The 16,014-nt window shown below is 49.1% G+C and overlaps 2 protein-coding genes across 4 annotated transcripts in view; one reads left to right on the top strand and one right to left on the bottom strand.

Annotated features, from left to right (window-relative positions):
• The window catches only part of MARS1 (methionyl-tRNA synthetase 1), a 50,271-nt gene extending 49,030 nt beyond the window's left edge, over positions 1-1,241 (bottom strand). The window contains exon 1 of one of the 2 annotated variants that reach the window (XM_073663312.1): positions 981-1,241. In XM_073663312.1, the coding sequence (XP_073519413.1) occupies positions 981-1,083 (103 nt within the window). In that variant the 5' untranslated portion in view covers positions 1,084-1,241. The remainder of the gene's footprint in view (positions 1-980) is intronic. The other variant, XM_073663314.1, reaches the window with a different exon arrangement.
• Positions 1,242-6,860: 5,619 nt separating this feature from the next.
• Positions 6,861-16,014, top strand: part of ARHGAP9 (Rho GTPase activating protein 9) — a 218,773-nt gene continuing 209,619 nt past the window's right edge. Inside the window, exon 1 of one of the 2 annotated variants that reach the window (XM_073663315.1) lies at positions 6,861-7,067. The gene's annotated coding sequence lies outside the window, so the exon portion shown is untranslated. The remainder of the gene's footprint in view (positions 7,068-16,014) is intronic. The other variant, XM_073663316.1, reaches the window with a different exon arrangement.

The raw sequence follows: 16,014 nt of genomic DNA on the forward strand, positions 1-16,014 counted from the left end.
TGCGTGCACTTTCTCTCTTGCTGTTCACCTGGGGCCTGTGCTTGCTTTCTCTCTTGCGCTGCTCACCTGTGGCTTGCGCTCGCAGCTTCTACTCTCTCACAGACTCAGCTCTTCTGGGGCTTGCGCAAGCTTCTTCTCTTGTGCACGCTGCGCGCCAGGGCTTATGCTGGCTTCTTCTCTCGTGTACGCTGTTTGCTTTCCTGCTCACTTTCCCTCTCGTGCGTGCGCTGCACGCCTGAGGCTTGCACTCACTTTTCATGGGGCTTGCGCTCGCTTTCTCACGCATGCATCTCTCCTGGTGTTTACATTCGCTTTCTTTTATGTGAGCTGCTCCCCCGGGACCTGCGCTCACAGCTTCAACTCTCTAGCGTCCTCTACTTGCTTCTTCTCTCACACGCGTGCTGCTCACCTGGGGCTTGCACTCGCTTCTCTCTCGCGCACGCTGCTTGCTTTTTTTTTGCGAGTTACTCGCCTAGTGTTTGCGCTAGCTTCTTTCTAAAATGCGCTGCTTGCCTGGGGCTTGCGCTCGCTTTATCTTTGAATTGTGCTTGCTTGGGGATTAAGCTCTCTTTCCCGTTTGTGCTCGCTTTTTTTCGCGTGCGCTGCTCACTCGCTCTGGGGCTTGCGCTCATTTGGCAATTTTGCTCACTTACTCATTTGCGCTCGCTTGCTCTCATGCGCTGCCCCCTTTCTATCTCGTGCGCCATTTGCATGGGGCTTCTGCTCTCGATCTCCCGTGTGTGCAGCTCGCCTGAGGCTTGCACTCACTCGGTTCTCCCACTTTCGTGCACGACTTGTACCACCACATAGCCCCAACACCAGTATGTTTAAAATCGTCTCCCTGTCATCTATCGCAGCGCTGGCAGCTGAGGAATAAAGGTGTTTGGCACATTATGTCATATTGCTGTTCAGCCCCATTCACTTCAGTGAAGAGCAGCCATCAGCAACGCCCCAACAGCTGCCACACGTGCGCCTCTTACCGTCCGGCTGACACCGCTGGATCTCTACGTCATCACTCCACAGTCCGGCAGCAGCCAGGACCTTTAACCCGTGAGGGTTCCCGTCACTCACATACAGCTTCATGCCGGCTCTACGAGAACTCCACCAACAACCGGCACTGGCTCTCTCAATCACAGCTGATGCAACGCACTGAAAAGCTCCAAGCACATGGATGACAAGACATTATGGGATTTGTAGTCCCTTTCTCGTTTCCTACAAATTCTTTCCAGATTTGACAGCTAAGCGAGAACTACAATTCCCATGATTCAACGCAAAGAGTCGACAGCGTAATGACGTCGTTGTACGCATGTGGGCGGTTCTGAGCGTGTGGCGCTGCTGATTGGGCGGCCAGTCCTCACTTGTGCTCCGGCTTGTGTGTAGTGTTGCTGGCGGCTGCAGTCTTCCATGGTTGTTGTACTGCACAGAACACACAGCCTCATACTCAGGCCTGGGATCTGTACATCACCAGTCTCAGCCCCTGGCTATTTAACTCTTCCAGAGCACTCTGGTGAAACGTCAGGCCATCACAAGGCATAGAAAGCGTTAAACACAGCCAGGATGCTTGGCATACCAGGGGAGACCGGCTGCAGGGAGAACCGCACTTTGGACCAGGGGAGCGCAATACAAATTGCTCATCTCTAATTATAAACTTCAGCAGCACCTGGATGTAAACAGTGCACGGAGCAGAACACCAGTGCTCCATCAGATCGGTGCTGCTGCTCTGCAGAACCCAGGGGCAGCAACAAAACTGTATGACTGAGCGGTGGTGCTGACCTGCAGTACCCCGGGGCGGCCACTAAGCTGTATGATGGAGCGGTGGTGCTGATCTGCAGTATGTAGGGGCGGCCACCAAACTATCACACATCGATGATGATGATCTGCAGTACCCCAGGACAGCCACTTAACTGTATGACGGCGCGGTGGTTCTGATCTGCAGTACCCCGGGACAGCCGCTAAACTGTATGACGGAGCCGTGGTGCTGATCTGCCGTACTCAGGGGCAGCCACTAAACTGTATGATGGAGCGGTGGTGCTGACCTGCAGTACCCCGGGGCGGTCACTAAACTGTATGACGGAGCTGTAGTGCTGATCTGCAGTACCGCGGGGCAGCCACTAAACTGTATAACTGAGCGGTGGTGCTGATCTGCAGTACCCAGGGGCAGCGGCTAGACTGTATGATGGAGTGGTGGTGCTCCTCTGCAGTATGTTGGGGCAGCCACTAAACTATCACACACCGGTGGTGCTGATCTGCAGTACCCCGGTACAGCCGCTAAACTGTATGACTGAGCGGTGGTGCTGATCTGCAGTGCTCAGGGACATCCACTAAGCTATATGATGGGGTGGTCGTGCTGATCTGCAGTCCCCCAGGGGCAGCCACTAAACTGTATAACTGGGCGATGGTGCTGATCTGCCGTACCCAGGGGCCGCCACTAAATTGTATGATGGAGCGGTGGTGCTGATCTGCAGTACCCAGGGGCAGCCACTACACTGTATGACGGAGCGGTGTTGCTGATCTGCAGTACCTCGGGGCAGCCACTAAACTGTATGACGGAGCGGTGGTGCTGATCTGCCGTACTCAGGGGCAGCCACTAAGCTGTATGATGGAGCGGTGGTGCTGATCTGCAGTCCCCCGGGGCAGCCACTAAACTGTATGATGGAGCGGTGGTGCTGATCTGCAGTCCCCCGGGGCAGCCACTAAACTGTATGATGGAGTGGTGGTGCTGATCTGCAGTACCCCGGGACAACCGCTGAACTGTATGACGGAGCGGTGGTGCTGATCTGCCGTACTCAGGGGCAGCCACTAAGCTGTATGATGGAACGGTGGTGCTGATCTGCAGTACCCCGGGACAGCCACTAAACTGTATGATGGAGCGGTGGTGCTAATCTGCAGTACCCTGGGGCAGCCACTAAACTGTATGATGGAGTGGTGGTGCTGATCTGCAGTACCCCGGGACAACCGCTGAACTGTATGACGGAGCGGTGGTGCTGATCTGCCGTACTCAGGGGCAGCCACTAAGCTGTATGATGGAGCGGTGGTGCTGATCTGCAGTCCCCCAGGGCAGCCACTAAACTGTATGACGGAGCGGTGGTGCTGATCTGCAGTCCCCCGGGGCAGCCACTAAACTGTATGATGGAGTGGTGGTGCTGATCTGCAGTACCCCGGGACAACCGCTGAACTGTATGACGGAGCGGTGGTGCTGATCTGCCGTACTCAGGGGCAGCCACTAAGCTGTATGATGGAACGGTGGTGCTGATCTGCAGTACCCCGGGACAGCCACTAAACTGTATGATGGAGCGGTGGTGCTAATCTGCAGTACCCTGGGGCAGCCACTAAACTGTATGATGGAGTGGTGGTGCTGATCTGCAGTACCCCGGGACAACCGCTGAACTGTATGACGGAGCGGTGGTGCTGATCTGCCGTACTCAGGGGCAGCCACTAAGCTGTATGATGGAACGGTGGTGCTGATCTGCAGTACCCCGGGACAGCCACTAAACTGTATGATGGAGCGGTGGTGCTAATCTGCAGTACCCTGGGGCAGCCACTAAACTGTATGACGGAGTGGTGGTGCTGCTCTGCAGTACCCCGGGACAACCGCTAAACTGTATAACTGAGCGACGGTGTTGATATGCAGTACCCAGGGGCAGCGGCTAGACTGTATAACGGAGTGGTGGTGCTCCTCTGCAGTATGTTGGGGCGGCCACTAAACTATCACACACCGGTGGTGCTGATCTGCAGTACCCCGGGACAGCCACTCAACTGTATGACGAAGCGGTGGTGCTGATCTGCAGTACCTCGGGACAGCCGCTAAACTGTATGACTGAGCAGTGGTGATGATCTGCAGTGCTCAGGGGCAGCCACTAAGCTGTATGATGGGGTGGTGGTGCTGATCTGCAGTCCCCCAGGGGCAGCCACTAAACTATATAACTGGGCGATGGTGCTGATCTGCAGTACCCAGGGGCAGCCACTACACTGTATGACGGAGTGATGGTGCTGATCTGCAGGACCCCGGGACAGCAACGAAACTATAACTGAGCGATGGTGCTGATATGCAGTACTCAGGGGCGGCCACTAAACTGTACGACAGAGCGGTGGTGCTGATCTGCAGTACCCCGGGGCGGCCAATAAACTGTATGACGGAGCGGTGGTGCTGATCTGCAGTACCCCGGGGCGGCCAATAAACTGTATGACGTAGCGGTGGTTTGCCATCCCATACACTGTCAACATCTGGCTGCTGTCACCATAGGAGGCTGCATTGTTCTGTAATTAGGTCTCCATTGGATGGATGAAGTTGGGCTATTTCAAAACTTTAATGTTATACAAGATAACTTTGTAATTGGTGGGGTCCACCTGCTGGGATCCCCACCGGTCCCAAGAACCCGGGCTGTGAAATGCCATGTCGGAGTGAAGCAGTGGCTGCATGTTCTCTGCTGCTCTATTCATTGTTCATAGGACTTCCAGAAAAAGCCAAATGCTATATCTGGCCATCTCCGGCAGTCCAATAGAGAATGGATTCAGCTCCATTTTGAAAGGGCATGTTAAAACCCTGTTCTCAGGATTGGTGGGGGTCTCAGTTGTCAGATCTCCTCTGATCGAAAAGTTACACTTACATTGTGTATGGTGATAAGTCTTAAAGTCAGGAATAACCCTTTAACTTATAGACTATATTTACACTACACATACTGATTTGTCAGTAGGATCGTCCCTCCAAAGCCATCTATATGGACAAGTAGGTGGTAGGAAGTTGAATAAAATGATACCTTGATATCAGTGATTCAATGTAAAATGTAAATGCAGTTCAAGACTATGGGCCGGACACTGATCTGTAGGAGAATCTGCCTCCAGGGGTTATTTTACATTTTAGACCAGATTTCTCTAATAAGATATATTACAAATGTTCTTATTTTCATGTGTACTATTGATTTATAAAATAAACATTAAGACAATAGTTACAATTTGAGTGCTTTAGGGGATGTGCCCACGATGTGTACTGTGTACCAGCCTGCGGCCCCAATGCTCTGGAATAGCCGGCGGCAGTTTCTGCATTTTATGCAAATGAGTGGCGCCATTTTTTTTTCTTCACCTGCAGACTTTCCTCATAGAGGTTAGGTTTATGGGAAAAGCCTGCATGCGGACTCGAAAGAGAAATTGACACTCTGCGGTCTGGAAAGACGTGCCGCATGTCCATTTCCGCGGATGATCCGCAGGTGCCCAGATACACATAGTGGACACAGGATTTCTAGAAATCCCATCCACTATGCTGTAACATCTGCAGGTTTGACGCTGCATAAATCCGCAGCGGCATCGGATCGTGTGCATATACCCTTAAGGTCTTTTATTCCTTGTTAAACAATTTCTTGATTTTGCAGGAATACAGCAGTGTCACTATCAAAACCATAACTGTAATGGCTCTGTCTGCTCTTGGACTGCTTGCACACTTTGCGTCAGTGTTGCAGGTTTTTTTTTTTTTTTTTGCAATCGTGGTGGAGCTGCAATATTTTTGCAGAGATTTTAGAAAATCAAAGTAATTACGAAAAAGAAATTATGACTGTATTGTGAATGCAGTTTTACCTATAGGTCAATTTCACAAGTGTATCTTAGCTACAGATAACGGAATAGCTGCAAGTTTGACCTATGATGCTGTTAATAGGAGCAATGGATTTGTCACTCTTACTACCATTGAATCTAATTGCTCTTTCTTCAAATTTAATCTGGCATCCCATGCTGTACTTGTCACTCTCATTTCATTTTTATAGGCAGTCACATGCCAGGAAGAATGCCTTACTGCAGAAACTACTCAGAAAGTCAAGACGATATCCAAAAGGCAGGCTCTCTTCCAGAAATTCCTACATCTGCTTGGTGCCATTGGGACATCAGTCATTGCGTTTTCAGCTCTGCTACACCAGTCTGCTCTACAGCTTGCTGTGCCAGCTCTTTTACAACACACATCTCTGCACCAGTTCTGCTACATCAGTCATCACTTTGCCAGATCGGCTACATCAGTGATCACTGTTCCAACTTTCTCACGTCAGTGATCTCTGTTCCAGTTCTGCTGCATCAGTTATTGCTGTTCCAGCTCGGCTACACTAGTTCAGCCTCTCCTCTTCAGCTTGCTGTGCCAGCTCTTTTACATCAGACATCTCCACCAGTTCTGCTACATCAGTCATGATTTTGCCAGATCACCTACATCAGTGATCACTGTTCCAACTCTCACACATCAGTGATCTCTGTTCCAGTTCTGCTTCATCAGTCACTGCTGTTCCAGCTCTGCGACAGCAGTCCAGCCTCTCCCCTACAACCCGTTACATCTTCATCGCCACATTTCCCTAACTCAACTTCATCCTGATGCAGAAGCACCACCTGTCTGCATTACTCAGAACTGCTGGTCCAAACCAGGGGCTTAAGGATCCACCTCAACAGGTGATATCCGACAATCAGCATCTAAACATTAAAGGGGACTCAGTTACCAGCAGAATAATGGACGGATATGTACATCAGTTCACCACAATGGCAAGCAAATGTGGTTGTATATTTATAGTGGGTGGTCCGAAAGTGGTATTTAGTAACCTGGTATAATCGACATGCTTCCTATTAGAGGTCCTGGGTTATATAGGGAAGACATCTCTCCTAGTTGGCTGCTTGTTCTGCTGTCATCACACATATTGGGGCATAACTGCTAATGCAAAAAACACATGAATTTAGGGAGCGACAGATACCAGTTTGTGAATGGCTGCTGCACGCACCCTGTATTATCGGCCTGTACTCACAAAACCTTAGAGAGGATGCAGGTGAATTCTAGTGGGGTGGGGAAGATGTGCTGGAAACCAAAGAAGCAAAGACTATGTTACAGACAGGAAGTGGTGATGATTGTCACTTCACACAACACTATCGCTCATACACACAGCGTGTTCTTTCCTCTTCGTGCCTGGTGGTGAGCTTTGTGGAAACGCCAGAAACACACAGAGAGCCCTGTTACCCGGTTGTATACTTTTTGTGGAATCATACATAAGGATCAGACATGAGGATCGTCTGCTGAAAAGTAATATTTCCTCTTCGCCCGGGCTTACTTGGTAAGTGACAAGGTGGAGGTTGTGGTGTAAGATCGCTTTTCATCGACTGACAATCTGCTGATTTTGTGGATGATGTTTTCAGAGTAGTGAGAATGTATTTCTTTTATCCTTGGCTCTCTGAGTAAATTTTTTCCATGATCAGCTGATATTTATTGGAAAGTACTTTGGTTCTTCCAGTTTTTGCTTTAATGTCAGGACATATGTAAACGATATATTTTCTAATTAAAGTATTGAATTATAAGAATTCCATAAAATAACGTGCATTAAGAAGGATTTGTATTGTGTGTCCGCCTACATAAACAAAGGTATGGTAATATATACGTGTGAGTTTAGCTAATGACCCGAGTATGATACTGGATTATCTAAGACTATAGTCCCCTGACAATGGGGGGTACGTCACCAATGTGCGGTGAGACGTGTCACTGTGTACAGCCACTTTTATGTACTGTAATTTAGAGAATAGACTTTAAAGCCTCGGGCTGAACAAATGTGTCCTTCTGCCAAAAATTTCTCATCATTAATATAGAGGGCTAAACAGGAGTTTCATTAGTGACCGACATAATTGTAATTAAAAAGTTTTTCTGAAATTGTATTGTCACGCATTCCTCAATATTCTCAGTCATAGAGCAACAATATCACTGTAAGAGTTAATGTCCGCTCTCATTTTTTCTAATAGCATTCAACAATGCCCCCTCTCTTTGTAAAGTTTTATGCTAGACGTTAGTGTGACACTTGCATCCAGTTACATGCTTTGCGGACATATACTACATATACTATGAGTAGGATCTTTTATAATACAATGATGGACAAGGCGTGCAGCCTTTATGTCTGTTCAGGGGCCCCGTAGAAAAGGGACCCACAGCTACCCTTTAAAAACCTGAAAATTGTGCTTCCTACTGTTTATTAAGTTGCTGGGACTGAGCTGCGGAAAGTTAGTAGTGGATATAATCCCATAAAGCAAGTTGATAGTAGTGACGGGGCCTATATAGTGTTTTTGCAAGTGATCCATTTGTTGGTTCTGCCTCTGATATGATGGAAGGGGACAATACTGTAGTGACGAAATCTGACCGTCAAAACTACACTTACTAAATGTGACATAGTCTGATTATACAATTCATATCTCCCAATCCCAGAGTATTTTATGTATATGCGCAGATTATATAGCAGAGATATGCACAGAGAAAATGTTCACTGCCGTTGGTCCCTCTCCAGTGGAGTTTACTTGTACTAACTGGGACAAAGAAACTCATAGTTGCCAAATGACTTTAAGTATTTTTTTGGGTTGTAAAAAGCTGCATTTACACTGTGTAACACTAATGCCGACACCCCTGCATGGTTCCCCTTCCACGCAGGGATGCCGACATACTCACCGCCTTAGCCTCGCGGCGTGTTCCCTGGCGTGCACCCTGCTTCCTGTGTCTGTGTGCCGGTGTCCGTGTGTGGCCAGTACCTGAACCTGCTCCCTGGTCTGTGTGTGGCCAGTGCCTCAACGTGTACTCCGTATATCTGGTCTGCTAAAACTAGTCTCCGAATCCAGTCCTGTCTGTGACTCCATGTCAGTATCCGTCCTGCCCTAGGAGTAGTCTGAATGGAGCCCGAGTCCGTGTAAGCAAACCTGACCCTTAGGGTTAGCAGTTGCAGTACTGTGGACTGCCCAGGAGTGATACCTGGTGGCTACCTGCTGTCACGCTGTCTCAGCGTACAGGGGGGTCAGGGGCCTGAGCTGACCCTAGACGGGGGCCCTGACTAATCCCTCAACCTGGAGGTACTGTTAATGGTACAGAGGTCCAGGCCGCCAGAGTAACCCTAAACTCCCGAATATCCCTGAACCTAAGTAATCTAGTCCTGAGAAGGACCGCGATCACAACAATGGGGAACAGGATAGAAAATGCCCAAAACACAGTACTAGACAAACGAGACAGTACAAGGGAAAAACCAAAAACCACCTTGCATACAAAAACTAACACCACAATTACAGAGGGAACAACAACAGCTAAGGAGATAAATGATAAACGGAGGAAGGGAACAAACCACACCGCATACTCCTCGCTCCGAACTCCACCAAACAACGATCCACTCTGAAGGTCTGCAAGAAATGCTTTCACCGACAACTTACCTATCAGACCAGCAGGTATTTGAAGGAATCCCAATACTGCAGCATTAACTGCAGCTGGGCGAGGCTGAGCCTCGTCAAGCACAGAGAGAGAGAATTAACTCCCTCACAAAACACAAAGCACCAAAAACTCAGCTGCGAGAAGTCAGGCTGTGTAGTCGCGACGATCTTCGTGGCGACACACCCATGACAGTACCCACCCTTCTACGAGGGGCCTCCGGACCCTCAGGGCCTGGTTTATCCGGGTGAGTCGTGTGGAAGGCCCGAATTAACCGGTCTGCGTTAATATCTGACGCAGGAACCCACATTCTCTCCTCAGGACCATACCCTTTCCAATGAACCAGGTACTGAAGGGACCGGCGACTAAAACGTGAATCGATGACTTTCGATACCTGAAACTCCAAATTTCCATTGACCACCACTGGAGGAGGAGGTAAAGGTGACGGTATCATTGGCGCCACATACCTCTTAAGCAAAGATCTGTGGAACACATTATGAATTTTAAACGTAGGGGGGAGGTCAAGACGGAATGCCACCGGATTAATTATAGAACTGATCCTGTACGGCCCGATGAACCTGGGACCCAGTTTCCAGGAGGGAACCTTGAGTTTTATATTCTTGGTAGACAACCATACCCGATCGTTCACACTTAGGTCCGGACCAGACACTCTCCTCCTATCAGCCATATGTTTGTATCGGTTCCCCATAGTACTCAGATTATTCAGTACCCCTCTCCATACTGAAGCGAGTGATGACGAAAATCGTTCCTCCTCAGGAACCCCCGAAGAGCCCCCTCTACTGAAAGTACAAAACTGGGGGTGAAAACCATATGCCCCAAAAAACGGGGACTTACCAGTGGATTCGCTCCGCCTATTATTAAGAGCAAACTCCGCCAGAGGTAAGAAAGAAGCCCAGTCCGCCTGGTTCTCTGACACAAAACACTGGAGATATGTCTCCAAACTCTGGTTCAGATGTTCCGTCTGACCATTGGTCTGAGGATGAAAAGCCGATGAGAACGATAAATGCATCCCCCGCCGAGTACAAAAAGCCTTCCAGAATTTGGACACAAACTGAGACCCCCGATCCGACACCACATCGGAGGGTACCCCTTGAAGCCTCACAATCTCTCCAATGAACACCTGCGCAAGAGTTTTAGCATTAGGAAGAGCAGGAAGAGCGATAAAATGTGCCATCTTGCTGACCCTGTCTACTACAACGAGTATGACCGTTTTACCCGAGGACGGCGGGAGGTCCGTAATAAAGTCCATAGACAGATGAGTCCAAGGACGCTCCGGGATCTTCAAAGGTAAGAGGGCCCCAGACGGACGGGTATGTGGGGTCTTAGAGCGCGCACAAACCCCACAGGACGCAACAAAAGTTACCACCTCCTTATGTAAGTTAGGCCACCAAAACCGACGCGAGAGGAGATCCACAGTTGCTTTACTCCCTGGGTGTCCTGCCAAAGCTGAGTTATGGTGTGCCTCGATCACCTTTTGTCGTAGCTGATCTGGAACAGTCTCCCTGGAGGTCCAACAGGGGCGTCCCACTGAGCCTCCAATACCTCCTCCTCAAGCTCAGAGCATACTGCCGACACCACCACCCCCTCTTGAAGGATAGGAACCGGATCATCCGTATTCCCGGCCCCAGGGAAACTACGAGATAAGGCATCCGCCTTCACATTTTTTGACCCAGGACGATATGTAACGACAAAATTAAACCTGGTAAAAAACAACGACCACCTGGCTTGTCTGGGATTCAGACGTTTTGCGGACTCCAGATAAAGCAGGTTCTTGTGATCAGTGATGACGGTGACCGGATGGACTGCCCCCTCCAAAAAATGGCGCCACTCCTCAAAAGCTAACTTAATAGCCAAGAGTTCCCTATTGCCGACATCGTAATTCCTCTCAGCGGACGACAATTTTTTGGAGAAAAAAGCGCACGGACGCCACTTACCAGGGGACGAACCTTGTGACAAAACTGCTCCCACCCCTACCTCAGAAGCGTCTACCTCTACAATGAACGGCTGTGACGCATCAGGTTGAATGAGTATGGGTGCTGAGGCAAAACATTTTTTCAAGGAGGAGAATGCTTGACAAGCCTTGTCAGACCACCTAGAAAAATCCGTCCCCTTTTTTGTCATGTCTGTGAGAGGTTTAACCATGGATGAGAAATTACGAATGAATTTCCGGTAATAATTAGCAAACCCCAGGAAACGTTGTAGTGCCTTAAGATTCTCTGGCAGATCCCACTCAAGAACTGCCCGCACTTTCCCTGGGTCCATACGAAAACCGGACGCTGACACCAGGAAACCTAAAAACTGGAGTTCCTGTACGGCGAACACACACTTCTCCCATTTGGCGTACAGTTTATTATCCCGCAAAATCTGTAACACCTGCCTAACATGCTCCTGATGAGACACAAGATCAGGCGAGTAAATTAAGATGTCATCCAGATATATGACCACAAACTGACCCACCAGGTGGCGAAAAATGTCATTAACAAAGTGTTGGAACACCGCCGGGGCATTAGTCAGACCGAATGGCATGACAAGGTTCTCATAATGCCCCTCCGGAGTGTTAAACGCCGTCTTCCACTCATCCCCCTCCTTTATCCTAATCAGATTGTACGCCCCCCTGAGATCCAACTTAGAGGACCATTTGGCGCCCACGATCTGATTAAAGAGATCGGGGATAAGTGGGAGTGGATACGGATCTCGGACCATAATCCGATTAAGTTCACGGAAATCCAGGCAAGGGCGTAGGCCTCCATCTTTCTTCTTCACAAAGAAGAACCCCGCGGCCACCGGGGAAGATGAAGGTCTAATATGCCTCTTAGCCAGACTCTCAGAAATATAATCCTTCATGGCCTGCCTCTCCGGACCAGATAGGTTATACAACCTAGATTTAGGTAACTTGGCCCCAGGGAGCAATTTTACAGAACAGTCATACACGCGATGAGGAGGTAGTTCCTGACACCCTTTCTCCGAGAATACATCCTCAAAGTCCGCCAGAAATGGAGGTAAGACCCTAGGAGTGACAGCACCGATGACCGTATTCATGCAGTTTTTATTACAGAATTCACTCCATTGGCTTATCTCCCTGGATTGCCAATTAATAACCGGATTATGCTTAGTTAACCAAGGAAGGCCCAACACAATAGGAGTGGGAAGACCCTCCAACACGTAACAAGACAACAGTTCTTTATGTATCGCCCCCACTTGAAGATTTACGTTATGCACCACTTGCAAAAAACTTCCCTGACCGAGAGGCCTGGCGTCGATCGAAAATATGGGGATGGGTTTAGCCAACATATTCAATAGCATACCTTGAACCCGGGCAAACCGAGCGTCCACCAGATTAGCCCCGGCCCCACTATCTAGAAGAACAGATATCCTCTCAGTTCTCGTACCCACCACCACCTCCGCCGGTACGAGAAACTGAGACGAACCTAGGGACGAAATACCTACTCCCAGATTGCCGTCCACCACACAACCTGGGATCAATAGTTTTCCGACGACTCTTTATTCTGCAAAGGACGGGATGGACACCCCCCAATAAAATGTCCCTTTCTCCCGCAGAAGAAGCACCTTCCAGTCTTGTGGTGCACCGCCGGTCCCCTCCCCTGGAAAGATGTCCCTCCTAACTGCATAGGCTCCTCTGGACTGACCAGGGGAACCTCCATATGAGGAGACCTTGTAGGAGGTGGAGTCATCCCAGGGGGCGGAGTTATCCCGCACCTCTCCCGAAGCCGTCTGTCGGTGCGAATAGCAAGGGCCATAGCGGCTTCCAGTGAGGCGGGAGGGTCATACTGTGCCAACACATCCTTTAATTTGTCAGATAACCCTTGACAAAACTGGCTCCTAAGAGCCGGGTCATTCCACTGGGTGTCCGTGGCCCACCTACGGAACTCCGAACAGAATTCTTCCGCCGGACGATCTCCCTGGTGGATCCTACGTAACTTAGATTCAGCAAGGGAGATCCGATCTGGGTCATCATATACGAGTCCCAAAGCAGCGAAAAACCTATCCACTGACTGGAGAGCCGGGGAGCCCGGGGGAAGAGAGAACGCCCAAGATTGTGGGTCCCCTTGTAGGAGCGAGATGACAATTCCCACCCTTTGCTCCTCACTCCCCGATGACCGAGGCCGCAGCTGAAAGTACAACTTGCATGCCTCCTGGAAAACAAAAATCTTGTCCCGCCCCCCAGTGAACCTGTCAGGGAGAGCTACTTTAGGTTCTGGTCCGGCTTGCTCCAGAGGACACAAAACCTTGGACTTAACGTCCGCCAACTCCATGGACAAACTCTGCAACTGCCGAGCTAGACTGGCTACTGGATCCATGGTGGTTGAAAAAAAAAATTATTATTATTTTTTTTTTTTTTGTCGGTCGGTGAAAATGTCACGCTGTCTCAGCGTACAGGGGGGTCAGGGGCCTGAGCTGACCCTAGACGGGGGCCCTGACTAATCCCTCAACCTGGAGGTACTGTTAATGGTACAGAGGTCCAGGCCGCCAGCGTAACCCTAAACTCCTGAATATCCCTGAACCTAAGTAATCTAGTCCTGAGAAGGACCCCGATCACAACAATGGGGAACAGGATAGAAAATGCCCAAAACACAGTACTAGACAAACGAGACAGTACAAGGGGAAAACCAAAAACCACCTTGCATACAAAAACTAACACCACAATTACAGAGGGAACAACAACAGGTAAGGAGATACATGATAAAGGGAGGAAGGGAACAAACCACACCGCATACTCCTCGCTCCGAACTCCACCAAACAACGATCCACTCTGAAGGTCTGCAAGAAATGCTTTCACCGACAACTTCCCTATCAGACCAGCAGGTATTTGAAGGAATCCCAATACTGCAGCATTAACTGCAGCTGGGCGAGGCTGAGCCTCGTCAAGCACAGAGAGAGAGAATTAACTCCCTCACAACCAAAAAACACAAAGCACCAAAAACTCAGCTGCGAGAAGTCAGGCTGTGTAGTCGCGACGATCTTCGTGGCGACACACCCATGACACCTGCAGCTCAAGCCTGACTCCACCATTAGGGGCTCCAGTAAACACCAGGTAGTCACTTAGCTACGCCCCTTACTAGGTAAGCCTGGTCCTGTGGCACAGTGGGTCCACAAACTATGTGTGCCAACTGCAGGCGTGACAGTTTGCTTAGGCCATGGACCCCACTGATCTCCATGGCCTTTCACACTCGGAGTTATACCAACAGTTTGCCAGCGTGAGCAACAGGAAATAATTTTGTTCCACCTACAAACACTGGATGCTCAATTGGAAGTTCTGACATCTGTTGCTTCTGCCCAAGTTGCAGTCCCTGCACCTGTGCCTATTCTACCTGCAACTTACACTCCTGGAAAGGAACCCATCTTGTCTGATCAGCCACGGTACAATGGGGATCCGAAGCCGTGCCGTGGGTTACTAGAGCAGTGCATTCAGCACTATGAATATTGGGGACATGAATTTTCTTCCGATTGGGTCAAGGTGGGATTCATTATGTCCTACCTAGCAGGAGATGCCCTAGCATGGCTCAACCCCCTATTGGAGAGAGGAGATCCTGTCACCTCTGACCTGCAGACCTTCCTGGTGGCCTTCCATAAAGTCTTCGATTAGCCAAATCTAGAATCTTCTGTGACAACTTCCCTTCCCAGCTTCCAGGAGAAGACTAGAGAGGTGACGCATGTGAAGAAACTGTCACGTCTGGCTCTGTCCTTCCAGAGACCACCTGTTCCCCAGCCTGTAGAGGCAGCTACTTGTACAGAATACATGAAGGTCGAAAGTATTTGTCGGGCTGAACAGCAACCGGAGCTCTGTAGTAAGAAGGGATTGCAGTATTGCTGGGGTTGTGTGGAATATCGCAGCTGTCTTTGTCCTGTGATGTCTGAAAAATTCCAAAGTCTTGGGCCAGTAAGGAGAGGCTACCCTTGGCGAGAGTATCCCCTCTCCACCTATGATTGTGACTGTATCCGTGTTAAGTTGAGACTTTGGTCCGGCGGGAAAGTTCTTGCTGCAAGATTCCCATCCGACAGCTCTAGAATCCAATGAGGGTGTTGTCAGGTGAAGGACGAGCCCTACGCAAGAACAGTCAAGTAATTTCTGAACAACTGGAGCTCCAGATAGGAGCATTGCATGCAGAGAAGATCGCCTTCCATGTGCTGTCTGTTTTTTTCCATCCACTTTCCTTAGTTCATCCGGAGTTGAGAACTCAGGTGCCCCCGGGCCATCCGCCAGGTAAGGAAGACAAAGAAGAGTGGCACTAGAGCCAAGACAGGTGGCTAATAGTACCCTCCTTTTTAGGGTCCCTCGCAGATGAGCGTGTCAAGGAAATTAGATGCTTGTCATGAAATTTTTTCAGCATTAATGTCCATTTCTTGAGGACTATATCTCTTTCAGTCAATCAAGTAGGTAATATTTCCGTGAACTGTCCTACATTCTAGAATTTGGTTAATTTCTTTCTCTATTCTCAATCTAAAGAGCAAGCAGGAGAAGATTTGATTGCAGTGGAGAACTTATTAAGGACAAATTGACAAAGTAGGGCTATGTGGAAACTAATGGAAATTCTCAAGGTGTAAGGCATTTTCATACGAAAAGTGACCGGATTGATTTGCTGAGTAGTTCTAAATGGCCGATGAATTTTGGAGCAAGCTTTTTGCAGGCTGTCTTCAGAAAAATGTTTTTTGTGGACAGTCAAATTTAATTATCAGGTGAGATGTTAGGAGTTGGTCATCTGTGTTTCTTCACTACATTTTGCTTTAGTCACAGCAGATATATTGAATTGCACCTCAGTTCAGATGTTATGAATGTTTTTACAAACTCAGTTTAC

The sequence above is a fragment of the Phyllobates terribilis genome, unplaced genomic scaffold (assembly GCF_046119375.1).
Source record: "Phyllobates terribilis strain yellow unplaced genomic scaffold, ASM4611937v1 Scaffold_2__4_contigs__length_985480577, whole genome shotgun sequence".
In the NCBI taxonomy this organism is placed as follows: Eukaryota; Metazoa; Chordata; class Amphibia; order Anura; family Dendrobatidae; genus Phyllobates; species Phyllobates terribilis.